This window comes from Manihot esculenta, chromosome 9 (assembly GCF_001659605.2).
Source record: "Manihot esculenta cultivar AM560-2 chromosome 9, M.esculenta_v8, whole genome shotgun sequence".
NCBI classification, from domain to species: domain Eukaryota; kingdom Viridiplantae; phylum Streptophyta; class Magnoliopsida; order Malpighiales; family Euphorbiaceae; genus Manihot; species Manihot esculenta.
This window is the reverse complement of record NC_035169.2, coordinates 35862574-35890568: the sequence shown is the minus strand read 5'-3', so window position 1 is coordinate 35890568 and position 27995 is coordinate 35862574. Positions and strand designations below refer to the sequence as shown.

Below are 27995 nucleotides of genomic sequence, written 5' to 3'. Positions count from 1 at the left end.
GTCAGGATTATCTCCACAATATGCATAACACAGATTCATTAGGAGAATTCATTAGAACCTTAACGAAACTACCAATAGAAAGAGTAACAGCAATAATTATCCACGATTTTCTACGCATTACTGTAATCCCATGAATGCTCAAAAGAATGGAGATAAATGTTTCAGAGATATCAAGTCTGACACTGACTCAGACGACAAAGGAAAACAACAACAAAATAATCTACAGATGATACAGACTTAACACATCAGCTTTACCACCAAAGCCTACACCATGCGATCTAATTATTCCAAGATTGACACTAGTGCAAGATCTTACTCAAACTTATTGGTGTCCTGGTATAATCAAGATGAACCACCAAAGCAAATCTCAACGCCATTCCCACCTATTCCAGCTGTCAGACATTGAAATCCACATGACTCCAATTCAGCAATTACTTTATCAACAACTGTTCTTGATAGCACTGATTTATGTGGTCAAGGGGGACACATGAAAGAACACGAAATGGAATTGCACATAAGATGAATGTGACTGGGTCTATCGCATGTCCTGACAATATATACAAAGAAAAAAAATGGAGAAAAGAAAGAATTAAAGATAGCCACAAAGGATACAGGATGGCAACAATGTCAGCACACATCCCCCACCTCCTGCTCCAGTCAGCTTGGAAGCTAACTTGTATTTCAATGTTGTCCGAAGAACAGTTTCTATAGAAGCATGGCTGACCCCCATGCATTGGAGCAAGCCTTGATTCATTTCCATTAATTCTTCTAGCTTTTCTTCCTTCTGAGTTATGGACACGTCATCTGAAGCAGGTGACTGGATGATGTTAGCCAGTTCATTACTGATAGAATCAACGGCATTGAAAACAAAACTCATGGCATTAGGGTGCCGTAAGGTTCTCTCTGAAACACCAGCAACCAGTGCTTTTGTATTCCTCCCAACTTTTGTGTTAGTGATAAGCATTTTGAGTGGCATGCTGGGCTTGATCCGTGTGAGATTACCAGACCTGAACTTGATCATGTTGCCTGATACGAAGACCAAAGGAAATTACTAGACAGATCAGGAGGCAACTATTCCAATGATTGGAAATGAATTTTTCAGGCATTGTTTAGCACAGTGCAAAATATATATTGTTTTCAATCGATGCCTAACTGCAAGACCTTGTCATTATGATGCAGAGATAAAGCAGGTCAAGTACGTTAACATGACAAAAACTCAGCACAGTGTATACCTCACCAAGTACATACCATACGTGCTGACAGTGTTGTCTATTCCAGATGGCTTTCCATGAATTATCTTTTCACCTTCATAAGCCCACTTGTTTAATAATTCAAGGTCAGATTCTCCAAAAATTGACCACCCTTGGAGCTTTGTGTCCACAGTTACAGAGTCTGAGAAAGCAAGTAGAGCAGCTGAGAGGGCAACACAAAATGCAGCAGATGATCCTAGGCCTGAACCCAGTGGAAGGTCAGAAGTAACAATTACAGTTGCAGGTTTAAATCTGACACAAAAATAGAATTGAATTAGGAAAATCAAGTAGGAACGAAACATATCCAACTTTATAATGCAATAATACATGCATACCCTTGAATAGATGTATATAACCATAAAAAAGCTGACACTCCAGAAGCGAGTGCAATTTTGGCCTCTGGGATATTTTGTTCTTCAACCAAAGCTGAAATTGACTTAACTGATTCTATTGAGCAAGAGGTGGGTGTTGAAGAGGGAGCAGCTAAGCTAGATAAGGCTTCTCTAATTCTTCTAATTGGCCAAGAAAATTCTAGCGCCATATCCTTGAGCTGAAGTTTCACTGAATCATCATTCCCTATGGGAAAAGAATGGTACATCAACAATCCACTATAAATGTTCAACAACCAATTCACCAACTTAAAAAATAGGAAAAAAGAAAAAAAGGCAAAACAAAAAAAGGGACAGACTATTAAATTATTGTGATGAAAACAAAGGATATCCAACAATGTTAAACATGAAATCTGAATGTTTACTTTCATAGGTAGATAAGAAAATATATGGAATTGCAAATATTGCTAGAAGTTTTTCATAAACATTTGAAATCAAAGTGTTACATTGTTACAAATCATTAATTGATCATGAACCATTATGATAAGAAAACTTCTTATTGCACTTAGCACTATTCCAATTCTGGCAAAATCTTAAGTTGGCCAAGTGACAATTACAGTTTTTAAATAAAGTCTTGCAGACTGGACAAGTGATACATGAGGAGAATGCTAGAGACATGAATATTACAATAATGCCATTAAAACATGTCTCTCTATTACTTCTAACTTTGATTCGTTCTTTATGAACATCTATCTAAATAAACTGATACAAATATGGAAAATAAAACAGTTACCAGTTGGAATTCATGTTCTTAAAAGAAGACTTATATGGGGAACCAGCAAGATGCAAGCCAGTGGACTGGTTTGCATGTACAGATGAGAGATTGAACTGCTGGATTTGATTACTTTGGAAGAATGCCGAATCCATCAGCTCAACAACTCAATTGCAATTACAAATGAACACACTGAATCATTATCTTTCAAAAGGTATTCTGAATCTTGAAAAGGAATCCTAAAAAGTGGCATTGCAATTGATGGTGCTATGAATCCATTGATTCTGTATGACTTATTACCACCCCTTTCCCATTTCACTTTTTATTTGAATATGGGGTTGAGAGTAGTTTTTTACCGTTTGTCATTGAGAGTGAATTCTTGATGATAACAAAGCCTCCTTGTATCCAACAAAATGAAATCCAATTGAAAGCTCTTTTTCTTAAGTGAAAAATAAAATCCTTGCCCTCTGAACAATTCTAGAATAAAATCATAAGAGATGACAAAAACAGTGCGGTAAAAGATACACTAGAATTGATGAAAAACCCCATAACTTGACCAATTTGTCATGAGACTGAGCTATTATGGTGTTAGATCAATATGAGAACTATCCTCTCCAACCGGCCTTCACCAATTAAAAATTTTCAATTGTTTCTTTAGATCATTCATTTAGATAACCCGAACACCAAACAAAGGAAAAATATTCCCTTTGCAACGTTGTATTCCACTAACAATTGAACCAAGTCAATCCCAGTACAAGAGGAAATGTTGCAAACAAGGGATGAACAGGATATTCAGCAAATCATTGATCAGATTTTGGAAAAGGAAAAAAAAAAAAAAACTCCTGCAGGAAACGGAAGACAACACCTCAGAGGTTTCTGTTCAAATAACTCAAAAGGGTATCGTCCAATCAATATTTCAAAACTCTTAGATAAAAGCCACTCAATAAAACTTGGCCTTTGCACGTTTGGAACACAGTGAAAGCAAAATAAGCAAAAATATGATATACATATTCGCATAATCTTAAAAGGGTATGTCTAAATCAGTATAATAAGCTCAAAGAACCTTCACATGTATGCAAATTCAACTCGCCAGACCAAAATGTGAATAACAACCAACTAAGCAAAAATAAAATAAGAAGACATTGAAGAGCGTATACGCATTTTACCAGCAGTTGCAAAAGAAAGAGTGACGTAGGTGAAGAGATCAATGGATGCAGCTACTGCAGTGGATCCGTGCACAACTGCATGTTCACCGGAGAGAATGATTTTCCCTGGAGCTCTTGCTTTAACTTCCATTGTTTTGCGAAGCTATGAAAAAAAAAATCCCAAATTCCTGCTTGGAGAAATCTTGGAGTTATTAAAGTGAGGAAGTTGAATGGTGGCTGAGATTTATGGATCCATTAATTGAGAAGCACATGACCGGGAAGATATAAAAATGAAGTCTCAGCTTTGGCGGAGAAATCAGAAAACCGAACCCGAGAAACACATAAATTCTCATTTCCGTTGGTTTTCCCAGTGGGAGAGCAAGTGGAAGATCACCACGCGCACTGTGTCCCCTTTGGTCTCGCGTAGTTAGTCAAATGGTGTGGCTTGTGGGACCCATTATTAAACTTGTGCCTGTGCAGGGATCGTGTGTTGCTGGCTACACCATCTTTACGATGGGTGTTAATTTTAAGGATAACTTATAAATTAGTTCTCTAGAGTCTTAGATAAGAAAAACTTATAATTTATTTATTTATTTATTATTTTTAATAATAAATAAATTGATTTTGAAATACAATTTATTAACATAAAGAGTATTTTTAAATTAAAATTCACTATTAATAAATTGAAAATTTTAGTAATTTAAATTATTACATTTCGCTTTAATAATTTAATTTTAATTTGAATTAAACATTTAATTTGTAATTGATGATAAATTTTAATTAAAAAAATCAGACTATAGATTGAGGTTTATGAAAACTTTTTTTTGAAATAAAATCGGAAATTGAAAAATAAAACCTGAAACGTCTTATATTTATCATCAGACTAAATTCGTGAGTGTTGGTTTATTAAATTTTACAACCGTAAATTATAAACTATATATATTATTATGAAATTAAAAAATAATGCCCATTTAAAAAGTAGAAATGCAAAATTAGGATTGGTAGCAGGGATTGGACGGACGGTGTTTCACAAGAGTGAAGAGTCTGAGGGCGAGAAGCAATTGGGCATTGGAATCCCCAAACCTAATTTTGTTAGATATGGGTCCATTAGCTTTTATTTTGAAACCTCAAGAACCCATAAATAAAACCAAAATCTGGAATCTTTCCTTATACTACTTTATTTTATTACATACAAAATCTGGAACCTTTTAACATAAGTATTTAATATTTTAATTCAGTCAAAACACTTGTGTTTAAAAATTGAGGGAATTGATTACAAAAAGTTACCACTTCTATAATTACTCCCACTGCCTACATCAGTTATGGTCCAAGTTTTGATTCAACTACTCATAAGATGGAGGTTGAAGAGTATGGTTGTGCATTATTTAGTCAATTAATGCAATAAAAGAAAGTAAGGTAGTTGAAATTACATATACATAACTTTTTGAACTTTCAACAAAAAATGTTGGCATGAAACAATTAACTGAGGACTGAATCTCTGACCATTTTTTGAAGTATGATCAGGACATCTGGATTCAGCAAGCTATCTTTCAGAAATTGCAACCTGTTCTTGGAGAGTGTCGTAAAGAGTTTCAACAACATTGAGCAGGAAACCATCTGAACCATGTTTCGCCAACAATGAAATAGCTACAGGTAGATCATCATACATGCCTAGCGGTATGCTCACCTGTATTTTGATATGATATCACAGAAATACAATGATGCACAAGTTTTATAAAATCCAAGGAAAATGAATATTTTCACATTAAAGAGCAAGAGAGGACCTGGCAGCATCCTGATACTCCAGCAATGGAGAGCAAGCTAAAAGCCTTGGCACGAAAAACTTCCAGAGTAGTTGGGTCTGTGTTTAATTTTGGTGGAGGTCCTGGTACTGTCGGGATAGCCAGGATACTAGAATCCTGCTCTTATCTTATTAGACAAGCACTTTAAAAATAATGAATAAATCAAATATGCCAGATGTTTCACCAGCATTTTACTTAGCAGGTTCTGAATTGAATTGGTTCGAGAAGAGTTCATGGCAGAATAAGTATCACAGTGGGGAAGAAATTATATGCTATCTCTGCTATTCCATGTAGAATTTCTACATGGAATAACTATCCAATTAAAATAGACAAGTGTAACATACCACTGAGTGGTTATTTTATTGGACCTACTATTAGAAAGTTACTATTTTATAAGACCCACATATACATTTTTATCTTTATTGGCTTGTTATTCCATGTAGACCATCTTATTTGGAATCACCAGTATATTATATAATTTCTCCCACCAGAGGTATATCAATCCGCAAATAAATACTATATTATTCATAGCATAAGTGAAGTGCTTCAAGCGTCTTAACTGCTTAAGCCCTGATAGACTGATTTTTCTTGATCTTAGTAGGAGAAAAACAATGTCCAGATATAGAATATTAATCAAGTGCCACAAGCATAGTTTGTAACCTAGATTAAAATTCTTTTGATGAAGAATTTTGGGTTGTGGAGTAGCTGCAAGAGAGAGTACCTCAAGAAGAGCTGTAAGCGCAGCAATTATTTCTGCCTTCACAGAGTAACAAGCATCAATGTTTTCTCCTGTTGTTTGAATAGCTTCCCACACTCGTTCCGATATTCCTGGACCCAAATCAGGTTTCACAGTAGTAACCCATTCACCATGGTTATTCTTGAATTCATACCTATGCTTCAAATAGAAATTATATCCCAAAATCAGATCTAGCAGATACAGTCCATCATCTGGCACAACCACAAGGAATATGATAACTCAATTTGATAGATCAATCAATTTGGAGAAAATTCTGTAAATGTTTTACACCTTTGAAGCAAACGCATGGCACTTGAGAGGGCAGCCAAGGATGCTATATTGTAGTCTTGCTTTTGGATTTCTCTACTCATAAAATGGCTCAAACTTGGAACTTTCTCCTCAACATAGTTCCCAAGGATTAAATGCTTCACAACATCACCTGCACTCCAAATTGTAAGAAGCAGTATATTTGAATAAACTGACGCAGATGCAATAATGCATTAGGAGATTAGGACACCAAAACAATGAAACAGGAACATTTCCATCAAGCGCGGCTGCATCTTCTGGTTCTATGTTCTAACTGAGGAATGTCCAACCTATTTCAACACTTTGTCTTGATTCAACTATTTTCTTTTCACTTCATTACAAACAATGAAAGTATCCTTCATATGGGATTAGGATAAGATTTCCGAATTCCTGCCTTAGAACTTAAAGGTAAAAGAAAACTGACCTCCAAATAACTTCTCCACTGATTTAACAAGAACTTGACTAACTCGATTATTGGGAATGCTTGAAAGCTGAAAACAGTCTTCTGCAATAATTATCTGACTTGGTCTAGCCAGATCTACATCAGGCAATTGAAGTAGAATGCGTCCAACTTGACTCAGAATCACTGGATCCCTAGCAAACCATCCTGGATGAAGACTTGGAGTCAAAAGAATGAATTTTGATTTGTAGAACAGAAATTGACAGACATCTTTCCAATATCATCGAATAAAGTGACAGAAATTAGTAGCTTGTAATTGATCAGGAATAACATAAAAGTTTCCAGACATGAATGATCTAATTAAAAATACATAAATATGTCCTGTCGGCTCCATAATTCACAAGTTTGAAAAGCTGCTTTGAATGTGAATGTAGAATGAATAAAAATACAAAGAAATTTCATATTTTTAGTAAAAACAGGTAAATACATTCTAGTGTAAGAAAAAACCCATATAATAGACCATAAGTTGGTTTATTTGGTCCACAAATTCATTCAAAATGAAACCATAACAGTGCTGGTTCCTTACCCACAGTATCAAAACTCTGTGCCATGGGAATAACTCCAGCAGTAGAAACAGCACCATGTGAAGGTCGAAACCCCAAAATACTGCAATATGATGCTGGAACTCGCACACTTCCTCCTGTATCAGTTCCTGCAGCAAAAAAAATCTTTTACTCCGATGGCATTATGATAAACCAAGCCATATGGAAAAACAATCTAGAGTGGAATATCACCTAAGGAGAAGTCCACAAGCTTTGCACCTACCGCAACAGCAGACCCACTGGAAGATCCCCCTGGTACACGATCTGGTGCACAAGGATTCGTAGGTGTGCCATAATGTTTATTTTCCCCATTTATGCTGGCCCAGAGCACAATTATTCGGTTATACAAGGAACAAGCATGAAATGAATGTTCAGGAAATTTTTTTCATGCAAAAGCTAAACCACCCTGAAAAAACACATGAGAAATAACTACAATTTCTTGTCTCTAGATTTTTAAGACACACATTAAGAACGACTCATCAGATTTGATAAAATTAATATATTTTGAATAATTTCACCAGCTTGTCATGCAAATTTGATTCAAGAATCGCTCAGAAAGAAATTGCCATGCTTCATATGATCATTTACTGAAGTGCATTACAGAAGTAAATACTCTACACTTAACAAATGAAAGAACTAAAGACAATCGCTAAGAAACTTTAACGTCTCATGAAAAAGTGAACGCTAATTTTTACATGCTGTTCTTATTCAATTCATCTGCGGTATGTTTCCCAATTAAAAAAAATCCCTCTGGGTAAACAACAGCTGCATTAAAATCCCTCTGGTTCTCGAGTTCTGAGCTGAGTTGGAGGAAAATCAACAAACTTAAATATAAAAAAAAAACAAGAGCTGTTTCACATTCTCACCTATATGCCATTTCATCCATGACTGTTTTACCAACACATGTAGCTCCTCCTCTCAAGATAGCCAAAACAGCCGGAGCAGTAGAGGTAGCAGCTGAATGGGTCCTCGCCCAATCCGGATTGCCAAACCCAGTCACCAATCCATCCACATCGAAACTAATCCCAAAGTTAAACCCAAAAAGGAAAATTAAAAATTCGCTAACAATAAGCTGCGGATTGAGAAAATAAATGAATAAGAGGAAAGCAAAATTCTTAGTCCAAATCCAAGAATTCAATTCAATTTAAATCCAATTCCAAACCAAACCCAGTATATGAAAACCAGTACGGTAATTGAAAAATAAGAGACACGCCTCACAGGAAGTGCAAACGAAACTAAGAAAAAGAATTGAATTGAAGAGACTGACATATCTTTAACGGCAAAGGTGAGACCATTTAAGGGAAATTCAGGAGATGAAGAAGTAGGTTTGAGCTCAAATTTCTCCATGAAAGCTCCATAATCCGAGCTTCTCGCCATGTTTGTCACTGCTCAGAGTAACTGTGGACTTCTGTGGTCTCTGCCCCGAGTTGCAACGTCTTGCACGGAAAAAGGATATTGGTTGGTTACATAAATCAGATAACTGTTTTCTGATTACCATTTTAGTCGTTTGATTTGGCTGCATTACTCGAGGACAACGAGGACAATTTCGACCTTTCCATCCCATTTGTCTTCTTCTTCCCCTTTTCTTTTCATGCATAGTTGAAAATTTAAAAGAAAATGAGGTTGCAGACTCATATCTGAAATTTTTGAACACAAAATTGGTAATTTATCTACGTTGTTTTACAGAAAAAAAAAATTGAAGTTTTACAATATATATATTTTAATTTTTTATATATATTTCTGTAAAAAATTATTTAAAAACTATTGAATAATAAAAGTAATAAATATGATAAAATATTAATTTAACTTACTAATAATGATATTAAATTGAAATGTAAATATATAAATATTTATTTATAAAAATAATAAATATAATTTATTTTTAGTTAACAAACTAATTTTTGGTTTGATCTGAGCTACTTAGGAACTAAAAGAAACCTTGTCCAACCCACTTTCGTAGTCCCAAAGTTACTAGGAATGATCTCCGAATCTATATATTTCCTCTTCAAGAAAATTTTTTAAAAAATTTTTCTGTTCGTTTTCACAATCACAAAGCTACTTGGTTTTTACTTGAGGATTAAATGTTGCATTAATTTCCATATCCCAGCCAACTCTGTAATCCGAATCCTACTAGGATTCCATATTTTTCTCTTCAACTATTAAAACCCATCTGTTATTCTATCATAAAACTACTTAGCTTTACTTCAAAAATGGCGCCTGTCATCTCTGTGGTGGTCATCTCCTCCACAGACTCCTCCTCTGTGATCGTAAAATCGTCGTCTTCCTCCTCCTGCTCTGCTCCCAAGAATTCAAAGCATGATTGTAAATGGTATGGATTGATGAAAGGACGCACTGCTTTTAAGAAGAAGAAGAAAACTCCTATCGTTCTTTTCAAAGGGGCTACTACTTTAGAAGCCTCTCATGGGGTTTCATGGACAAGAGTCGGCTTGCTTGGCAAGGGAGGATTCGGTTCTGTCTTTTATGCTAAAACAAGAACGATCATCAATCAGAACACTCATCTCCCTTCTGAGATGGCCGTGAAATCTGCATTTATGGATCATTCATCTTCATTAAAGCATGAGAAGCGAGTTCTTTGCGATCTTGGTGCCAGTCCATACGTGGTTCGTTGTTATGGAGATGAAGTTACGCATATGGCCAATGGAGTGAAGATATATAACTTGCTCTTGGAGTACTGTTCTGGGCTTAGTTTGCAAAGGCAAATAAGATTATCAGGTTCTGGGTTAGCCGATTCCGATGTTAAGAATTATTCAAGAGACATCCTGCGAGGGTTGAAGTACATCCACTGTCATGGTTATGTTCATTGCGATATCAAGCCAGATAACATTTTGCTGGTGCCTGGTTTTGGAGAAAGGAAGGGAACTTTCGTTGCAAAGATTGGAGATTTGGGATTGGCTACGGCGGTGGGTGAAGAGTGCAATTATCCGAGGGGTACGTATAGGTATATGTCTCCAGAACTGGTGAGAGCCAAAAAGATTGATTATGCAGCAGATATTTGGGCTTTTGGATGTAGTGTTTTGGAGATGCTGACAGCAAAACCAGCCTGGCCATATACAGAAGTTGAAGATCTGAAGTGGATGATTGGATATACAGATGAAGTGCCTCAGATACCCAGCAATTTATCAGATGGTGCAAAGGATTTCCTGAGGCGATGTTTCGTTCGTAATGCTGCGTATAGATGGTCTGCTGATATGTTATTACAGCACTCTTTCCTTTTTGTGAATTAGGAGATTTAGAGAAACTTTAATTTCTGTAATTGGAATGTAATACATTGACAATTATTCTCATTAATGGAAGGCTATTTTTAAAGTAAAATAATATGTCTTAGTTCTTGATTTTTAGACATCTGATTTAACTATGTTTTATTCATGAAACATAATAATTTAGACAGCTGAATTTATTCTGTTTGCCATAATGTTCTGCATATACTTGTAGTTTTGATTTCATTGTTGGTTTTTACTTCTTTCTGCTGAATGAACATCTCTTGTAGTTGTAAGTGACAAATGAAGCTTGAAACTTTGAGTTCCGGTGAGGGGACATAAAAACTGTAAGAAGACGGAGTAATTCTTTCTGGAAGAAGCAAAGGGATTAGTGTGAGGCAGTAAAATGGAGTTTCTGCTTCTTCTGATGTAAACTCATAAGAGAATTCTTCTAATGAATAGAAGGAGAAAAAAGTTTGCCTGTGACTGTTTCTTTATTGGTGGAGGCAGGCTGACAGGCTGACAGGCCCGTCCAATACAAATGTTAGTGTTGAGCAAAATGAGCTTGATGGGCTTGTGATAGGTGGCCGATATTTTGGTGTAGGCTCCATCTTAACTATAAACCTTCCTTTCTCTTTCTCTTTTACCGATGTGAGATCGCTTCCCCACTTCCCAATTTTTTTGTTTTTTTTTCTCCAACGGATTCAGGAAAACTGATTAGCAACTGATAACACATAAGTGATTAATTCCGTTACCATCCTGATACGTGTCCTTCATTTTAGGTCACAGCTCAAAGGCCCTTTTTTAATTCGATCAAGCATCACTAAGTACGGCCCATAATGCATCGATCGAATTCTAGCATACGGATTTTAAATGCTTCTATGTGAATAACCATGATATAATTAGCGTGTCAAATAAAATATAATTTAATATACTCTATATTTATTAGTCAATTATTAACAGTCATAAAAATCCATCAAAAATACTTTTATTTATTTGATGGGATATATCAATATGACCGCAATTATTATATCCCGCTAAACTTAAACAAAATCATCTCTTTTTTCTTCTTCTCTTAAACTCCTGTTTGCGGCTCTAAAATTTTAGTTTCTCAAACATACTCTTTTTTTACTATTCACATTTACTATAAATCAGATTAATTTCAATTCATTGATTTTCTTCAAACCGTTATTCGAAGTATCATAATTAATGACGACCGGACTTTAAACGCTCAGGCCTTGGTTAAGTTCGTACTAAAAAGATTGGACATAGCAGCCTGATGGAAGAAAATAACATAGTACATCCATATGATCGCACAAAATATACATTGAATCACCATTGATTGGATCTCAGACATCAACAATCAACATCATTAGCAACAAAAGGTTTTATAGATGAGAAGTTTATGTGCAAGTGGAATCTCTATCTACACCTGCCAAATATATATAAAGAGGCGGCTCAAACTTTTGATGGATTAATCCAAACAAATCATATCATTATATAAATCAATTCACCATAAAGCTGGAATGTAGGCATACCTTAAATATAATAAATTCTAAACAAATAAATTATTTTGTGTTCAAAAATTTCAGATATGACTCTGCAACCTCATTTTCTTTATGAATTTCCAATATACATGAAAGAAAAAGGAAGAAGGCCTCGTTCTCAAACAGGGAAAGAAACAGAGATCTCATTGGATCACACGTACAACTACAACCAAAATTGAGAGGAAAAGTTGTGAGTTTCACAGTGATGGTGCATGGTAAGAAACAAATAGAATAACAATGTTGCCTAAGTAGTCAAGACCAGCTGAAGGTATATTCAAGCTTTGCAGTTCTCAACTGGAAATGAAACTTTCAATCAGCTTCATCAAAGACCTATCAAACATGGGATTCCAGGTGGGTGTGCATTCACTAGGTTCTCCTTCTGCAGCCTCAATCAGCTTCATCAGAGTCATCATAAAAAATATACAGATATGGGATGACAGGTTCATGTTCACCGCGTTCTGCATCTGCAGCCTCACCAATCACCCTGGGAATGTTCCAACCCAACTGCTGCATGTATACTTCATCATAGGCTTGAATGTTGAAACTTGAAGCAAGAAACATTTCCAACTCATTCACGAAACGTTCTGTTCTTGCTGCTAGAAAAGGCCTTGCTGCATTAGAGACTAGAGTCTTGAACTCTCCTTGTTTTGCTTCAGGTGTTTTCATTTGATGAAACTGATCGCCCCTGGCAAAAAAGGAAAGCAAGCTTTTGAGCAAGAGAATTGTAGAATACTAAGAATTATCTGTCAAACATTCAGTCATAGTCATTGAAAGATCTTAAAGAATGAGAAATCAAATTGTTACAATCTATTGTTCATTTTCATCATTAGATTGCAGATGAATAAACAAACGTTGGGATAAAGAAAGAAATACCTTTTCAAAAATGAATCAACCACACCAAGTATATGGTGTACAATAATTTCAACATCCTCTTCCTGGGGGAGGGTCAGAAGATGAAAGTTAGTGAATGATAGTCAACCAGATAAGCAATTTTGAACCAAAAGAAAATTCAAGTCAATGATAGTCATTGAAACTCTTGCATTAAACAAATAGATTTGAAATGAATGCAATGGAGTTAAGTAGGAAAAGACATTAGTTGATGCCACGCATAGCTCCAAATGACCAACAACTATTTGGTTTGAACAGTTTTTTACACAGTAATGCAGTCATCCACTATGCCAGCTTAGGTATAGAAATGATTAATTTGGGTAATATCTCCAACTTACCAGCAATCATAACTTTATAAATGGCATTTATTTTTTCCTAGTGCATAGAGTATATTAAATGAATAATATAATATGATAATAGAGCACCAAACTTCAATGGGATGTCCAAGTTTGTAACAAGTAAAAGGAAAAAGTATATAAAAACCTCAAATTAACAGATGGACCTGCAAAAGGGCCTGAATTTCTCTTCTCAACCAACTTAGCAGCCACCGATTTGGTTGAAGATACTTATGGGACTTCCAATATCGTGATACATTAACTATATTGCTCAAGATACCTGACTGAACACAAAAATTACTGAAAAAACATTTATAGATATTGATTTTTTTTTTTTTGAAATAGCATCATATAGACAAATACCAGTTTGAAAAAACCAAGAATAAAATGGGAAGTAGTAGATAACCTGGTTCAGTATAATAGCATTTTAATCTGTACTTGTGAGCTTTTGAAAAGAAAGAACTGAAAAAGACAAGCGATGTAAACTAAGTAAATAACCGATTTTAATAAAGTGAAAATAGATGAGGGGAAACTAAGAATACAGAAATAGGTACCTATGCTCAAAATTTACATTTACATTTACATACTGCCTTTGGAATGAACTTCCATCATATCCAAAAATTATTGAAAAATTTTCTGTCTGCAGAAAAGTCAAACAATATATAGAGACACATTATTGTAATTTATAAGGCAAAACAAATGCCATGAATTGTTATGTGAGGCTAAAGTAAAACACAAGTGGAACAAAGCAAACCTTGCACAAAGGACATTTTAGAGAAGAAGGTGAACGAGAATGCTTGCCAGCAACTACTTTAGTCCATTGCAAAATGCAATTGTAACAAAATTTATCTGCAATACAGGAATGATAGGGAACAAATGACCAACCATTATATCATCAATATCTCCCCCACCACAACCAAAACAAACACACACAAGCACTCGTGTACACACTGGCAGCTAAAGGGCTTGGCCAATACAAGCTCAAATGAGGCTCATACAGAATTACAGTAAAATTGCTCAAATACCCACATTCAGTATCAATTCGGAATGCACAATTACTGTCATAAAGGTTTCAAACTATTTTCTTTGTCATGTAAAACTTAGCAATCACCTAATACGCGAAATGAAAACTATAAAACAATTGGAGGGGATAAGCAGCGAAACGCACAATAAGAGAGCTCTCATACAAACAACAAACAAGGAATTGGGTGAATTGAATTTTTAAGAGCAAGGAAAACGAAAGGAAAAAAGCAAAGGTTTTTGAGAGAAATAAAGAGAACTTACGGAAACAAGAGTCCAGATAGGATTCTTGAAGGAAAGGACCAAGGCAGATGGGGCATGGATTGGAGTCCCCTGAAGAAGAAGAAGAAGAAGAAGAGTGATTCTCGTTGCTTTTGGCTTCACCTTGATCCATTGTTTTTCTTGAATTCGCAGGCTTTCTGCTTCCTCCTTCAATTCCCCATAATTATATGTTAAATAAAAAAAATTCCCCAAAATTGTAATTTATTATATGTAAATATTTTTAATAAATATAAACATTTCTTTCTGCATTTTACAATTCCAATCATTCTCTTATTATTTTTAATAATTACTGTTTTTCAAAAATTATTAATTTTTCAAATTTCGTAATATAAACGAAATAATAAAATATTAAAAAAAACTCAACTAAAAAAATATAAATTAAATTAACATAAAAATAATTACTATTGTATCTCTATTATGTATTTTAATTAATTAAAAAAATATATTAAAATATTTTTATATTTTTATTTTGTTAATTAAAAGGAAACTCTTAGTTTCTATCTAATTTTTCTTTATTAGACTATTAATCAAAATTAAAAAAAATATATGAATCAAAATTGAAAAAAAATTATGTGTCTAAATTAATCTCATACTGAATAAAACTCACAATTCATCCACTGTTTATCCGTTAGCCATATTCTCTGTAAATGGAAAAAATGCACCATTTAAACAATTGAGTCATACCATACGCGACACTTTGCTAACAAAAATTTCAGAAATTTAAAATTTATAAATCATTTCTATGTCAACGCTCCATTATTGATATAAATCTCTATTTTTTAAGAGAAATATAAAAGAATATTATGCAAGAGAAGAGGTAGATGGCAAAATCTTATGGTTGTCTTAACACATACTGTCCGCTTTGATGTACGTTTTATAAGACAAAACAAATGCAATGAATTGCCATATGAAAAGTGAAACATTAGTGGAATAAAGCAAACCTTAAATTATCAACAGCCTGAATTATTATTTTTCATGAATAAAACATAGTTAAATCAGATGTCTAAAAATCAAGACCCTCTAAGTCTTTCTTCGCATCCAGATGCGTGGTGCTGGAAGTTTGCGTCCAAGGGTCACTATTCTGTTAAGAGTGCTTACAGATTTCTGGTTGCTGGGTTTCGACATAGGGAAGGTAGTGAGATATGGAGTCGTTTTTGGAAGACGAAGGTGCCTCCTAAAGTGCTTAATTTCTGCTGGCGTGCTTTAGTTAATGTAGTTCATTGCCTCTCTTTGCTTCAGTCTAGGAGAGTTCCAGTTGATTCGATGTGTCCGTTGTGTCATGAGGCTCCTGAGACTATCCTACATATTCTTGTTCAGTATCCTTTTGCCCGCAGTTGCTGGTTGAGTTCGCCTTTGGGTTGGCCTGCATTCTCCGCTGCCTCTCTTAGGGAGTGGTTCTCTTTAGCCTTCCTTACTGCTTCTGCGGAGAATGCTTCCCTTATTCTAATGATATGTTGGGCTTTGTGGCATAACAGAAATAATGTTGTTTGGAAAGCTCAAGGTCGAACTGCGAGTGGTGTGTTCTTCATGGCACTGAATTTTTTGCAGCAATGGAGGGGGCCTATTCTGATTCTACCAGCTGCACCAATGTTGTATCGGCTTTGACTGTTTGGTCTCCTCCACCACAGGGTTGGATTAAGGTTAATATTGATGCCTCTTTAAACTCGCAACGAAGTTCGCTAGGCTTTGGCTGTGTAGTCCGAGATGCTAATGGTAGATTTATAGCGGCTAAAGCAGGCTATTTTTGCAGTCAGATGGAGGTTAAGTGTGCTGAGGCAGTGGCTTTTCGAGAGGCATTGAGCTGGATTAAAGAGTGTGGATGGGATCGAGTTCTTTTCGAATCGGATGCTCAGGTTCTTATTGTGTCCATTAACAATGTTTCATTAGATGATTTATCACCTTTTGGTCTTTTGGTTCAAGATTGTAAATTGCTTCTATCCAGTTATGAGGAAGCAAGATGTGCTTTTATTCACAGGTGCGAATGATGTCGCTCATGTTCTAGCAACATCGGCTCATTCTGAGTCAGGTCAAGGAGTTTGGGTTCATGTCCCTCCTCCTCGTATAGTTTCCTTGATCGCTTTGAGTTAATAATATTTCTTTCATTTTAAAAAAAAAAAGATATATTATTTTACTTTAAAAATAGCCTTCCATTAATGAGAATAATTGTCAATGTATTACATTCCAATTACAGAAATTAAAGTTTCTCTAAATCTCCTAATTCACAAAAAGGAAAGAGTGCTGTAATAACATATCAGCAGACCATCTATACGCAGCATTACGAACGAAACATCGCCTCAGGAAATCCTTTGCACCATCTGATAAATTGCTGGGTATCTGAGGCACTTCATCTGTATATCCAATCATCCACTTCAGATCTTCAACTTCTGTATATGGCCAGGCTGGTTTTGCTGTCAGCATCTCCAAAACACTACATCCAAAAGCCCAAATATCTGCTGCATAATCAATCTTTTTGGCTCTCACCAGTTCTGGAGACATATACCTATACGTACCCCTCGGATAATTGCACTCTTCACCCACCGCCGTAGCCAATCCCAAATCTCCAATCTTTGCAACGAAAGTTCCCTTCCTTTCTCCAAAACCAGGCACCAGCAAAATGTTATCTGGCTTGATATCGCAATGAACATAACCATGACAGTGGATGTACTTCAACCCTCGCAGGATGTCTCTTGAATAATTCTTAACATCGGAATCGGCTAACCCAGAACCTGATAATCTTATTTGCCTTTGCAAACTAAGCCCAGAACAGTACTCCAAGAGCAAGTTATATATCTTCACTCCATTGGCCATATGCGTAACTTCATCTCCATAACAACGAACCACGTATGGACTGGCACCAAGATCGCAAAGAACTCGCTTCTCATGCTTTAATGAAGATGAATGATCCATAAATGCAGATTTCACGGCCATCTCAGAAGGGAGATGAGTGTTCTGATTGATGATCGTTCTTGTTTTAGCATAAAAGACAGAACCGAATCCTCCCTTGCCAAGCAAGCCGACTCTTGTCCATGAAACCCCATGAGAGGCTTCTAAAGTAGTAGCCCCTTTGAAAAGAACGATAGGAGTTTTCTTCTTCTTCTTAAAAGCAGTGCGTCCTTTCATCAATCCATACCATTTACAATCATGCTTTGAATTCTTGGGAGCAGAGCAGGAGGAGGAAGACGACGATTTTACGATCACAGAGGAGGAGTCTGTGGAGGAGATGACCACCACAGAGATGACAGGCGCCATTTTTGAAGTAAAGCTAAGTAGTTTTATGATAGAATAACAGATGGGTTTTAATAGTTGAAGAGAAAAATATGGAATCCTAGTAGGATTCGGATTACAGAGTTGGCTGGGATATGGAAATTAATGCAACATTTAATCCTCAAGTAAAAACCAAGTAGCTTTGTGATTGTGAAAACGAACAGAAAAATTTTTTAAAAAATTTTCTTGAAGAGGAAATATATAGATTCGGAGATCATTCCTAGTAACTTTGGGACTACGAAAGTGGGTTGGACAAGGTTTCTTTTAGTTCCTAAGTAGCTCAGATCAAACCAAAAATTAGTTTGTTAACTAAAAATAAATTATATTTATTATTTTTATAAATAAATATTTATATATTTACATTTCAATTTAATATCATTATTAGTAAGTTAAATTAATATTTTATCATATTTATTACTTTTATTATTCAATAGTTTTTAAATAATTTTTTACAGAAATATATATCAAAATATTGTAAAACTTCAATTTTTTTTTTCTGTAAAACAACGTAGATAAATTACCAATTTTGTGTTCAAAAATTTCAGATATGAGTCTGCAACCTCATTTTCTTTTAAAATTTCCACTATGCATGAAAAGAAAAGGGCAAGAAGAAGACAAATAGGATGGAAAGGTCGAAATTGTCCTCGTTGTCCTCCAGTAAAGCAGCCAAATCAAACGGCTAAAATGGTAATCAGAAAACAGTTATCTGATTTATGTAACCAACCAATATCCTTTTTCCGTGCAAGACGTTGCAACTCGGGGCAGAGACCACAGAAGTCCACAGTTACACTGAGCAGGGACAAACATGGCGAGAAGCTCGGATTATGGAGCTTTCATGGAGAAATTTGAGCTCAAACCTACTTCTTCATCTCCTGAATTTCCCTTAAATGGTCTCACCTTTGCCGTTAAAGATATGTCAGTCTCTTCAATTCAATTCTTTTTCTTAGTTTCGTTTGCACTTCCTTTGAGGCGTGTCTCTTATTTTTCAATTACCCTACTTCTTTTCATATACTGGGTTTGGTTTGGAATTGGATTTGAATTGAATTGAATTGAATTCTTGGATTTGGACTAAGAATTTTGCTTTCCTCTTATTCATTTATTTTCTCAATCCGCGGCTTATTGTTAGTGAATTTTTAAATTTGCTTTTTGGGTTTAACTGTGGGATTAGTTTCGATGTGGATGGATTGGTGACTGGGTTTGGCAATCCGGATTGGGCGAGGACCCATTCAGCTGCTACCTCTACTGCTCCGGCTGTTTTGGCTATCTTGAGAGGAGGAGCTACATGTGTTGGTAAAACAGTCATGGATGAAATGGCATATAGGTGAGAATGTGAAACAGCTCTTGTTTTTTTTTTCAATTTAAGTTTGTTGATTTTCCTCCAACTCAGCTCAGAACTCGAGAACCAGAGGGATTTTTATGCAGCTGTTGTTTACCCAGAGGGATTTTTTTTAATTGGGAAACATACCGCAGATGAATTGAATAAGAACAGCAAGCTGACTCTTGTCCATGAAACCCCATGAGAGGCTTCTAAAGTAGTAGCCTCTTTGGAAAAAACGATAGGAGTGTTCTTCTTCCTCTTAAAAGCAGTGCGTCTCTTCATCAATCCACACCATTTACAATCATGCTTTGAATTATTGGGAGCAGAGCAGGAGGAGGAAGACGACGATATTACGATCACAGAGGAGGAGGATGTGGAGGAGATCACCACCACAGAGATGACGGGCGCCATTTTTGAAGTAAAGCAAAGTAACCTTGTGACAGAATAAGATTCTATTTTATTTTATTTTATTTTTAAAAAATTTTTTAAATATTTTTTAATATTTAATAAAATTTAATATATTTGAAAAGAATATAATTAAAAAGTTAATAAAAAATTATATTTTTTAATTAGTATAAAAACTAAAATATATAAATTTTAAATATTTATTTATTTTAAACAACGTAAATAAATAACCAATTTTGTGTTTCAACGGTCACTTCTTCTTTTTTTTCTTTTTTTCTTTTTCTTCTTCTTCTTCGTCTTCTTCTCTCGTCGCACATTCTTCACAATGCTAGATACTTTTCTCTTCAAATCCGAATCCCTTTTCTCTAAAAGCTCTCTTCTCTTTAGCCGGTCTCGGAGAACTACAATCACTTACCCTCAGTATGTCAATTTCTTATCACAATGTCATCTATTTCACTCTTCATGTTTACTATCGTATCAAACCCAAATCCAAAAACCAATTGTTTGTGCAAGAAAGAAGAAAAGAGGTTCACGGCCTCGAAAATTCATGAAAGTTTTGCCCGCATTAGTATCATTTGTGGCATCAAATTTCAAGATCTTACCGGGACCATTGGATTTGGTTGTTGCGGAAATTGGTGGTGGAGATGGAGGAGGTTTGGGGATTTGGAAGGTTTTGGGGAATGGAGGTTCTGGTGGGTGGAGGAGAAAGGGGAAGACAAATTTAGGGATTTTAGGGGCTTTGGTTGTTTGTGGATTGGGGTTGTTGTTTGGAAAAGAGCTAAAGAATGATTTGTTGTCCGGGGTTTTTGAATTGGTTTTACTAGTGACCTTTTTTATTAAGGGACATAGGAGACAAGTTAAATATTGGGTCTTGGGACTCTGCTTTATTGGTGTTTTGATGGGTCTGAGATTGAGGAGAGAGGATACGCAACAATGGGTTCAGAAGATTAGGGTTTGCTTGCCAGCTTCAGGGCTTCTGATGACAAAAAGAAGAAATGGCAGAAGGGTAGCGTGAGAAAAACTGGAAAGCTTTTCTTTCTTTCTTTCCTTCCTTCTTCTAACAATTTTGTATTTTTCATTTAGCATGATATTCTATATGCCTTTTTTATATCAACGGAGGATGGGAAAGGATTTGAATTTATTTATTTGTTCTGCCAATATGATTCTTGAAATGGCAATTAGTTTTTATTCACAATTCTTTGGAGTTGAGAATACCTTCGTTCCCATACGATCTGAAAGTGTCGGTGATCAAACTCTACCAATTCTTTGAGTGCAGCTCATATTTGCTTTGCATCTTAAAGATTTTGTGTTAACAGAATCTAACATGTATACATCTCCTTAAAAAGCACCACATTCTGTGATTTGGAGTTGTACAAAATTTATATCCCTCTATTAGCAGCTTTTGTCTCTTAGAGATCATTTAAGAAGTAGGAAGGACAACATTGAATATACCAATCATGGAATGATGTGCAGAAATAGATGATAATGTACCAATCATGGAATGATGTGCAGAAATAGATCCAGAAGTTCAACTTTACAATAAATCAAATGCCACAAAATTTGAACATTAAAGAAAAGTTCATACTTTTACAGATGGAATAAAAATTTCACATCTCAGAGGGAATAATGGGGAAACAAGGCAAATGCCACAAAATAATAAGTTGTTAAATACTCTTTTTTGCAACTGAAGATTGTATAATTGTACAACAATTACATCGCCAAAGCTGCACAATTTATTTATCCATCCAAGTTTATCTCCACAGCACGACTCTTGCCATGATCCTGTCTTCTCCCCTTTTCTTCAATCCAGCTCTCCTTATTCTGAGGTATCCCCATTGTCTTCATGGCAGCCTTGGATATGATGCTTCTTTCTTTTTGGGCAACTTACTGGCTCTTGCTAATAACACATGGTATATAGAGTAACGGAGCCAACATCCTTATTGGATGCTCTTCTTCACAATTCCCTCAAGCATTCCATCATTCCCAAAATGACATGAAAACTGTCGGTGATCAACTGGACCGGGTAGCTGAAATGTGATGGAGAAATGACCTGGTGGGGGCAGATTTTGTGTTTGCATCCTAAAGATTTGGGACTTCTTGCACACTATTTTTTCACCAGTGGTTGTCACTCCCTTTATTATTATTGTTCCATCAGGTTCAATGTCACAACTAAATTCCTCTGCATTCAAAAAGCCAAGAATCAAATTAGCCACAGCTGCAAGATTAATGATAGAAAAGGGCATATGAAATTCATTAGGAAAAATTACTATAGGGTCTGAATTTTAGTAAAATTAACTACTAAGTCTTTATACTTCGAAACTCCAATTAATATATCCCTCGTAAATTTAGAATAGAGCTGCTACATCCTTCCGTCAAAGACTGCTAATTTTTACCGTTAATTTTATGTAAATTGTCTGAAATAGCCTTTGTCCCTCCTTCAATTTGCGGTGTTTCACTCCTTCTAACCCCTAGCAATGATTCAATGCCTGCATCAATCTTTCTTCCAATTTCTCAGCAACCAAACAAAAACATCTTATCTAATAGAAAAATTTTACAATCAGCAAGGCTCCCAAACAATCAAAGAGAGAATCGAGAAAGAATTTAAGCTTACTTTTGTAATACTCGGCTACATTTCGGTGTCGGAATTCCAACTTTCCGACGAAATTTCCGTTGGAATCTAGAATCTCGAAACTGAAATCTTTAGAGGAGTAAAATAGGGCTTTTATAAAATAATTTTGAAGCATTTTTAAACGCGTAAAAGAAAAAAGTTTTAGAGGGGTTTGAAGGTTCGGCCGCCAAATCTTCAAGTTCAGCCGCCGAAAGTGGCTCCTCTAGCCACCTATAAAAGGCTTTCAACCCGAAAATGTGAGAACTCTTTCTCCATTTTCGGGCAGAGGTGAGCCATGCACTCTCCTTAATGTTTTTATGGAGTTTCTTCAAATCTCTTAAAGAATTCACGAGTTTTTACTTCATTTTTTAAGATTTGAGTTGAATTTCAAGTTTAGCTTTTGGAGACCTTTCGGAGATTGGCTACCTTTTTCTCCAAATCTTGGTTGTTGTCACGTGTCTCCAAAAATGTAAGTTCAATCCTTGCTTTCTTATGTTTTCTGAAGGTTTTAAACCAATATTACAAGTCGTTAGGGCATGCATGATTGATTATTCTAAAGTTTTAAAGTTTGAGTTAGTTTTGATGATGGATGATTTTCTCTTGGGATATTGTTGATGCATGTTGAGTTTAGGACAGTTTTTGAGGTCCCTTATGCGTGTTAAGTGTATGTGGTAGTCTTTAGGTTGTTGCATGCAAGTTTGAGTTGTTTCTTGGCTGTGAGCATAGGGCAGAATCGAGTTCTGCCTTACTGGAGAATCTAGATTCGGCCGCCGAACTTGCCTGTGGAGGCATCCATTTGGCCATCTAACCTGGCCCTGAAGGTTTTGACCTTCGGATTTGTAAAAGACCTTCGGCCGCAGAACTTGCAGCCAAAAGTCATCTGTCCAGCCTTTTCCAGCTCATTTTCTACGTGTATTCTTGTATGTTTATAGAGGTTTCTTGAGGGTTGTTTTAAGCGTTGTAAAAGTTATGTTTGGCCCCTCATTTGAGTCCATTTGTGTAGGATCGGACTTGGGAGACCGTAGAGACTTGCAGTGAGATAACTGCTTCAATATTAGGCATAGGACAGAATCGAGTTCTACTTTACTGGAGAATCCAGGTTCGGCCACCGAAACTGCCTGTGGAGGCAGCCATTTGGCCATCTAACCTGGCCCTGAAGGTTTTGACCTTCGAATCTGTGAAAGACCTTCGGCCGCCGAACTTGCTGCCGAAAGTCCCCTGCCCAGCCTTTTCTAGCTCATTTCCTATGTGTGTTCGTGTATGTTTATTCTTGGGGGGTTGTTATAAGCGTTGTAAAAGTTATGTTTGGCCCCTCATTTAACTCCATCTATGTAGGATCCGACTTGGGAAACCGTAGAGACTTGTAGTGAGATAACTGCTTCAGTATTAGGCAAGCGTCAGCCAAAGGTGAGTAGAACTAAACTGAATCATTATTTAAAGAAATCAAACTTTTTAAGAATGTTCATGCACTACGAATGCAATGTATATGTAATTAGGTTATTTTATATTAAAATTCACGAATATGATGCATTATATAATTTATTGGTATTGTAGATGGATGTTGGATGACTCACTAGCCCTCGAATATGTTATGATATGTTATGATGGATACGGAAGCCCAAGTCGAGGCGTATTCTACGCCTCTGGCAATATGTAAAAGAAAGTCCAGGTCGAGACTCATTCTACGCCCCTGGCACTATGGATATGTTATCTTATGTTTAAGAGGAAGTCCTGAGGAGCACCCGTCGTAGGCTGGGCACTATTGAAATCTGTAGAGGGTTACTAGTGACAAGTCCATCTTGATGTGAATTGCTTGTGTTGTGACACATTCATACAATCATATATTTTATTGAACTGTTTTTTTTATGTTCTGCTCGCTAGGCTCTTATAGCTTATTCCTCTCCCCTAACCCCAAATTTGCAGGATCAGAGTTAGCTTGGAAAGTCGGCTAAGTTGCTAGTATAGTCTATTGTAATAGTATAACTGTGGACATGTATTAATTTATGTATTAGAATTGTGCTTTGTCCGGCTTCTTCCTTGTAATCCCTGCTTCATGATCCTTTTATGTAAAAGTTTTGAAATATAAGTTTATGTTTGAACCGAGCTTGAGGCACATTATGTTGATCATACTGGAGCATTTGATAAGAGTTTTAGTATTGGTTTTATGTTTTCAGTTATAATGCATGCACAGGTCGAGTCTTAGTTCATGTAATGATTGTGTTTTTGTTGTTCGTGTGACCATAAATGGATTATATCAGGTGTAACAGGATGTATAATAGGCTTGATCTGAACCCTAGCGCCGATAACGGTCCGGTTCCCGGGTTGTTACAACTTCTATGCTTTGTCAAATAATGGTTTCAGAAATCACTCAAAATTTTACAAGATTCAGAGCTCTCTATACAAGTTTCAGCCTCATCTATTTCTCAATTTGAGACCTTAATGCTATTTGATATGAGATTTGACAGTCTTCAAACCACCCTAAAAGTTTTGGGACATGAGGACAAATGAACTTGAGCAATTTGTGGCCTTGGAAGCTGTAATTGATGAAAAATTATGAGTAGACCATCGCTCTTCTTTCTCAAACAAACTGGGTTTTTTTTCATGAAAATTCTATATGGGCTTTGTTGCTTTTGCTGGGAAATTATGATTAATGGAGAAGGGAATAGATTGGCTTGCAAATAGTCGGCGGTGAAAAACTTAGCAGCTAACAATTCCATTCTTTAGTTTCAATTTTCCTTTCCTTTCTCACTTGATAACACTAATTGGAGGAGCTTCATTATGGATGGAAGCATATCGTTGAGAAGGGTTCAACAATGGAGGTGTAGAAGCTAAAAAGGACTATGAAAGAGAAGGAACCGGAGGAGAAGAATGAGAGAGAAAAGGGGAAAGGCCAGGGTCTTTGGCAAAAGGATTTGAGGATAATTTTGTAATTTCTTACCGTTCTCTCTCATTTGACTAATAATTCTACCAATAGACTAATAGAATATTTAACGGAAGGATCTAATAGCTTTATTTTGAAATTATAAGGGAGTTAATTTTATTAAATCTCAGAGACCCCATAATAATTTTCTCAATTCAATATTCATACTGAATATGTTAACTAAATCTTTCCTAGCCTGAAAAGTTCAATAGCAACAGCTTGAGGGAAGCAAATGCACACAGAACTGTTAACAAGCTAAAACCTAGATAATGTCACCAATTATGTGAAATTAGTACTAATAACCTGTCCCAATAACATTACTCAACATGCAGTGCAATTGTGGACAAGGCAAACAATTAGATTTTAAAATGTCAATGAAACTTACTTTCATCTTTAGCTACCCCAGGTAGGGAGACCCGAAATAAATAGGCGTCATCACATTCTCCAATGTCCATTAATCCCACAATTGGACCCACCTGTCCCATGGCTGCACTCCCAGTCAGTGCAACTGCAGTTTTCGCAGAGAGCACTATGTTATCCCATTCCTTTTTAGTTGTGTTAGATGGAAGAAAGACCATAGATGGCCCAACTTTTTCAACAGGTTGGGCTGATCTTTCAGTTCTGAATGAGTCATGATCACCAACTGGTGCAGCTGAACCAATGTAAGGCACACTATTGAGAGGTTGAACCACGAGTGGTTGTTGCTGGGAATGGGAATTCTGAAATTCATTATTTCCTCCATGCATGCCAAAAGGCCTGATCCTCAGAGTTTGCAGATATAAAAACTTAAGTTAGCATAAAAATGCATTAGTGATTAAACACAAAGTTTTGACTTGGAGTAAATGGGTTGCAGAATTCAACAGCATAAACTTATAAACATGTTTTCGTAATGAAAATAATGCACTGCCCATGAAAAGTCCAAATCAATGACAATTGTGAAAAGCAAATGTTGAAGCATATGATTCTGTGTTTAGAGACAAAATTCTGAGCTATCATTCTGTAGGCAACCATCTTAAACAATATAATCTGTAAACTAGCTCTTTCCACACACCATCGGATTTCTTGATAATAATCCCTAGTTCTTACATCTTTGATGAATACATAAACTTAGTGTAAGTGATTAGCGAAAATTCTATAAACAGCACCACATTCCATTGCATTATTACATGAATCCATCTTTTGGAGAATAACTTCAGATTGAAAAGTAAACATATAAAAAGCAAAATATTTTGAGTAGTTCTTATAACTCTATATTTTTGTTCTTGTGAAAGCAGCAAGAAAGCTTTTTGAACCAAATACATGGTAATGGACCGACTTCTCTAAAAAATAAATAAACAAAATTTGTAGAAAATCTTAGAAACAACATACCTCAGATGTATTTCTAAATTCAACATCCATGTTAATGAAAAATGGAATAGCATTCATAGACAAGAGCGTATCTCATCTCTAGCACCCAAAAAAAAAAAACCACAATTGCAATGGCCTGCAAATACGAATCATTTTAAAGCATTACCAAAATGACCCACCATTAGCATTTTAGCATCGGATGAATCGGTTTCCCCTTGTATATATATATATGGGTAGCTATTTTCCCTCAGATTCGGATAAAAAGTGGAAGCTACTATAAGCTTCAAAGATGAAGCATTATAATCAAAATGTCACAAGATTATAACTTCAGATAGAAAATTTAAAGCTTAAATCTACTAAACAAGAAACAAATTAACTTCCAACCGCCGTCATTTACCATATATATAAGTAATAAATGCAAAAGTTGTACAATACCTGATTGGAGGAGGCATGGTAGAGTTTCCGGCAATCGGCGTTTGATGGCGGAGGCCTGAAACTCTGGTGCAGGAGCGTTTCCTTTTCAGTTTCGATTCACTTTGGACTTTGGCTCTCCAACACAACACCTGACTGCGTCTCTGTATTTACGGAGGAGATGCAGAGTACAAACAACAACTGAAATGACTCAATGAGACGAGGTCTTCTGAAGGTAATGATCTGCTGTTCTGCGTACAGCGTACTCCTCCTATGGATAACCAATAGAAAAAATAACAAGTTTAATCTACATTGGACAATATTATTTCTATGTGATATTATTAAAATTAAAAAAAATAAAAAGAAAAATTGGATTGAGCTAATTTTATTAGCACACCAGATATTGTAATCTCTTAATTACCATACTTAAAATAATTAGATTCTCAATCTAATTTTTGAAAAGTGGAACTATTCAATTAATGACATACATAATTAACTAAATTGAATTTAGATAGTTAATAAAAATCACTAAAATACCATAAAAATTATTATTTTTATTTTTATTTGTATTTATTTTAAGTAAATTATCAAATAGATTTATGTGTAATATATAGAAATAAATTTAAAATATTAATTAAAAATTAACGGATGAATAAATGATGTAATTTTGATCATAAAAAACAATGAAAAAAAATATATTTAAATATGATTGTAAAGTAAATGTATACAAAAATAAATTTGATTATAAAAATTAAATATCTAAAATTTTATCATAAAAAAATTATACTTAACAAAATTAGATTTATTATAACTTTATTTATATATAGAAAAAAGTCAAAAGCTATTAAGTTAATTTATATTTTTTATTTAATTTTAAGATTCAATAATATTCGGTTAAAATGGAAAAAATTAATTGAATCAAATTAATTTAAAAATTCAATTCGATTTTTTATTTATTTCTGTTCGGTTCGGTTTTTATTTTAAAATTTTCAATTATTTCAATTCGGTTCGATTTTAATCAAAAAAATTAAAAAAAAATTAAATCAAACTGATTAGTGATAATAATATATTATTTTTAATAATACAGAGA

General features: G+C 35.3%; 8 protein-coding genes across 20 annotated transcripts; 3 read left to right on the top strand and 5 right to left on the bottom strand.

Moving 5' to 3' along the window:
* Positions 1-84: 84 nt before the first annotated feature.
* LOC110623597 (mevalonate kinase) lies at positions 85-3936 on the bottom strand. 2 transcript variants are annotated; one of them, XM_021768593.2, is made up of 5 exons: positions 3518-3936; positions 1586-1826; positions 1249-1502; positions 613-1026; positions 85-461 (listed from the first exon to the last, which is right to left on the bottom strand). In XM_021768593.2, exons 1-5 carry the CDS (start codon positions 3645-3647, stop codon positions 343-345), a joined length of 1158 nt encoding a protein of 385 aa, XP_021624285.1. In that variant the 5' UTR covers positions 3648-3936; the 3' UTR covers positions 85-342. The 2 variants fall into 2 exon arrangements, with proteins under 2 accessions (XP_021624285.1, XP_021624286.1); XM_021768594.2 differs by lacking the exon at positions 3518-3936 and adding an exon at positions 2373-3488.
* A 915-nt stretch (positions 3937-4851) lies between these two features.
* Positions 4852-8799, bottom strand: LOC110623157 (amidase 1). Of its 4 annotated transcripts, none has more exons than XM_021768076.2 (9): positions 8610-8798; positions 8209-8361; positions 7535-7659; positions 7327-7452; positions 6765-6947; positions 6326-6473; positions 6020-6188; positions 5281-5415; positions 4852-5183 (listed from the first exon to the last, which is right to left on the bottom strand). In XM_021768076.2, the coding sequence occupies exons 1-9, from the start codon at positions 8717-8719 to the stop codon at positions 5040-5042; spliced, it is 1293 nt and encodes a 430-aa protein (XP_021623768.1). In that variant the 5' UTR covers positions 8720-8798; the 3' UTR covers positions 4852-5039. The 4 variants fall into 4 exon arrangements, 2 of the variants coding, with proteins under 2 accessions (XP_021623768.1, XP_021623769.1); XM_021768077.2 differs by having other exon boundaries at positions 5281-5407; XR_006352052.1 differs by having other exon boundaries at positions 5169-5183; positions 5281-5440.
* A 753-nt stretch (positions 8800-9552) lies between these two features.
* Positions 9553-10587, top strand: LOC110623341 (mitogen-activated protein kinase kinase kinase 20). The gene has a single exon (XM_021768254.1). The coding sequence runs from the start codon at positions 9553-9555 to the stop codon at positions 10585-10587; it is 1035 nt and encodes a 344-aa protein (XP_021623946.1).
* Positions 10588-12146: 1559 nt separating this feature from the next.
* On the bottom strand, positions 12147-14807 carry LOC110622256. The gene is made up of 7 exons (XM_021766714.2): positions 14615-14807; positions 14085-14179; positions 13885-13970; positions 13737-13792; positions 13498-13610; positions 12981-13042; positions 12147-12792 (listed from the first exon to the last, which is right to left on the bottom strand). The coding sequence occupies exons 1-7, from the start codon at positions 14742-14744 to the stop codon at positions 12495-12497; spliced, it is 840 nt and encodes a 279-aa protein (XP_021622406.1). The 5' UTR covers positions 14745-14807; the 3' UTR covers positions 12147-12494.
* Positions 14808-16846: 2039 nt separating this feature from the next.
* Positions 16847-17881, bottom strand: LOC122724647 (mitogen-activated protein kinase kinase kinase 20-like). The gene has a single exon (XM_043960186.1). The coding sequence runs from the start codon at positions 17879-17881 to the stop codon at positions 16847-16849; it is 1035 nt and encodes a 344-aa protein (XP_043816121.1).
* A 747-nt stretch (positions 17882-18628) lies between these two features.
* Positions 18629-24330, top strand: LOC110623135 (amidase 1-like). Of its 5 annotated transcripts, none has more exons than XM_043960094.1 (3): positions 18629-18811; positions 19065-19217; positions 19284-19658. In XM_043960094.1, the coding sequence occupies exons 1-3, from the start codon at positions 18702-18704 to the stop codon at positions 19414-19416; spliced, it is 396 nt and encodes a 131-aa protein (XP_043816029.1). In that variant the 5' UTR covers positions 18629-18701; the 3' UTR covers positions 19417-19658. The 5 variants fall into 5 exon arrangements, with proteins under 5 accessions (XP_043816029.1, XP_043816031.1, XP_043816030.1 ...); XM_043960096.1 differs by lacking the exon at positions 19284-19658 and adding an exon at positions 24151-24330 and having other exon boundaries at positions 18630-18811; XM_043960095.1 differs by having other exon boundaries at positions 18630-18811; positions 19289-19658.
* Positions 19809-20775, top strand: LOC110623134. Its single transcript, XM_021768038.2, has one exon. The coding sequence runs from the start codon at positions 19945-19947 to the stop codon at positions 20632-20634; it is 690 nt and encodes a 229-aa protein (XP_021623730.1). The 5' UTR covers positions 19809-19944; the 3' UTR covers positions 20635-20775.
* On the bottom strand, positions 21160-27108 carry LOC110623132 (alpha-crystallin domain-containing protein 22.3). Of its 5 annotated transcripts, none has more exons than XM_021768032.2 (5): positions 26930-27097; positions 26516-26630; positions 25533-25903; positions 22013-22105; positions 21160-21798 (listed from the first exon to the last, which is right to left on the bottom strand). In XM_021768032.2, exons 2-5 carry the CDS (start codon positions 26566-26568, stop codon positions 21557-21559), a joined length of 759 nt encoding a protein of 252 aa, XP_021623724.1. In that variant the 5' UTR covers positions 26569-26630; positions 26930-27097; the 3' UTR covers positions 21160-21556. The 5 variants fall into 5 exon arrangements, with proteins under 5 accessions (XP_021623724.1, XP_021623726.1, XP_021623727.1 ...); XM_021768034.2 differs by having other exon boundaries at positions 22013-22087; positions 26930-27096; XM_021768035.2 differs by lacking the exon at positions 26516-26630 and having other exon boundaries at positions 26930-27108.
* Positions 27109-27995: the final 887 nt, after the last annotated feature.